The 1,480-nt window shown below is 37.6% G+C and overlaps 1 protein-coding gene across 1 annotated transcript; it reads left to right on the top strand.

The window, feature by feature from the left end:
- Positions 1-299: 299 nt before the first annotated feature.
- On the top strand, positions 300-1,420 carry LOC107580565 (FRAS1-related extracellular matrix protein 1-like; the record flags this gene model as incomplete). The annotated part of the gene is made up of 5 exons (XM_016266246.1): positions 300-534; positions 613-685; positions 768-917; positions 987-1,261; positions 1,373-1,420. Coding segments are annotated over exons 1-5 (675 nt in total), but the record flags the coding sequence as incomplete, so codon positions are not given.
- Between the last annotated feature and the right edge of the window lie 60 nt (positions 1,421-1,480).

The following is a 1,480-nucleotide window of genomic DNA, read 5'->3' as shown; positions in this document are numbered from 1 at the left end:
GTGTGTGTGTGTGTGTGTGTAAAATGGTCTAGAGGTAATTAAATATTTATCTATTATTTTTATATTAGATTATTTTTCTATCAAAATAAGAATTCAATTGGTAAAATGTATCAGTGTTTTTATTAAAAATAAAAAGCAGAAATATATAAGAAAATCTAATACAATAATATATAAATAAATATATAAAAACTATAATAATAAATATTAAAATAAAAAATATAAATTACAATACAGACAAATATTCCATTGCCTTTGGTAATAAACATAATTTTTTGTTATTTTCTTTGGTGCAAGTTGACAGCTTGTGTGCCACATTTCCAAATATGATCTGGATTCTATCTCAAGTCTAGACAATATCATTTCAGACCCAATGTGATTCTTGGCTTTTTCAACTGCCAACACAGGATGGAGTTCAGGTGGTCTCGCGTGGAGCTGTCAGCTTCCTGTTATCGTGTTTGTGAGAATGCAGGAGCTCTAGCTGTGCAGGTGGTGCGCAGTGGGAACAGCAAAGATCCGGCGTACATCGGCATACAGGTGCGCTTAACTATCTCTGCTAATCTTACTATCCTGCACAGATGAAGATTTAGATGATTGAATCATTTTATCTTACAGGTGGAAGAAGGAACAGCCAAAGTGGGGAAAGACTTCACTCACAGTTCTGCCAACCTTATACAGTTTGATCCAGGTGCTTGTCACTTTTCTTTCCTCAACTTTTTGACTCTTTATCTTGAGAATATGCTCAATCTGTGGTCTGTCTTTGTTTTTAGGTGTAAATGTCAAAATGTGGAACATTTACCTCAAAGATGACGAACTAGAAGAGAACCATGAGAAATTTGATGTAGTTCTGAAGACCCCAAAAAATGCTGTTTTGGGACAGAGGAAAAAAGCCACAGTTGAGATTGTGGATCCTAGAAATGGTAGAAAGAAGTTCTCCATACCCACATTCTGCTCTTTCTATATAAACTGAGAATATTTCTGTCTTCCAGGCAGGTGTAATCCAGATGAGCTTATTGCTGAAGAAGATGAGAAGCAACATCCTTTCCAAGGCCCACCACACGTCCCAGAGCCTGAACCGCCCTTACTTGAGGAATACACTCCAGACCCAAGAACAGGAATCCTTTGGGAGAACTATCCGCCAAGAGGGGACGTCCCATATCGCACACACTTCAGCCATTACAGCGATGGAGAACATCAGGACCACGAGATCTTTCACAGTCCGGGCCAAAGACAGCTGAGGATTCTGGGTAGAAACAGGCACAGAGTGAGCCAGGTCACCTCAGCTACAACATTTACTTTATCTAGTAGTTAGCATGGTATTAAAAAAATTATATTAGTAGTAGTAGTTATTTTTAACATCTGATTGTGGCTTTAGGGACATCTCTCAGAGGTGGACAACAGAAATCAAGAAAGAGTTTGGAGAGTAAGTTTTATTATGACAACTTTTTTGTCCTTTACTTCACTTCAGAGTGTTCATTAAGAT

The sequence above is a fragment of the Sinocyclocheilus grahami genome, unplaced genomic scaffold, assembly GCF_001515645.1.
Source record: "Sinocyclocheilus grahami isolate Dianchi unplaced genomic scaffold, SAMN03320097.WGS_v1.1 scaffold36290.1, whole genome shotgun sequence".
Taxonomy (NCBI): Eukaryota; Metazoa; Chordata; class Actinopteri; order Cypriniformes; family Cyprinidae; genus Sinocyclocheilus; species Sinocyclocheilus grahami.
Note: the sequence above shows the minus strand (reverse complement) of the source record. Positions and strands in the feature narration are given on the sequence as shown.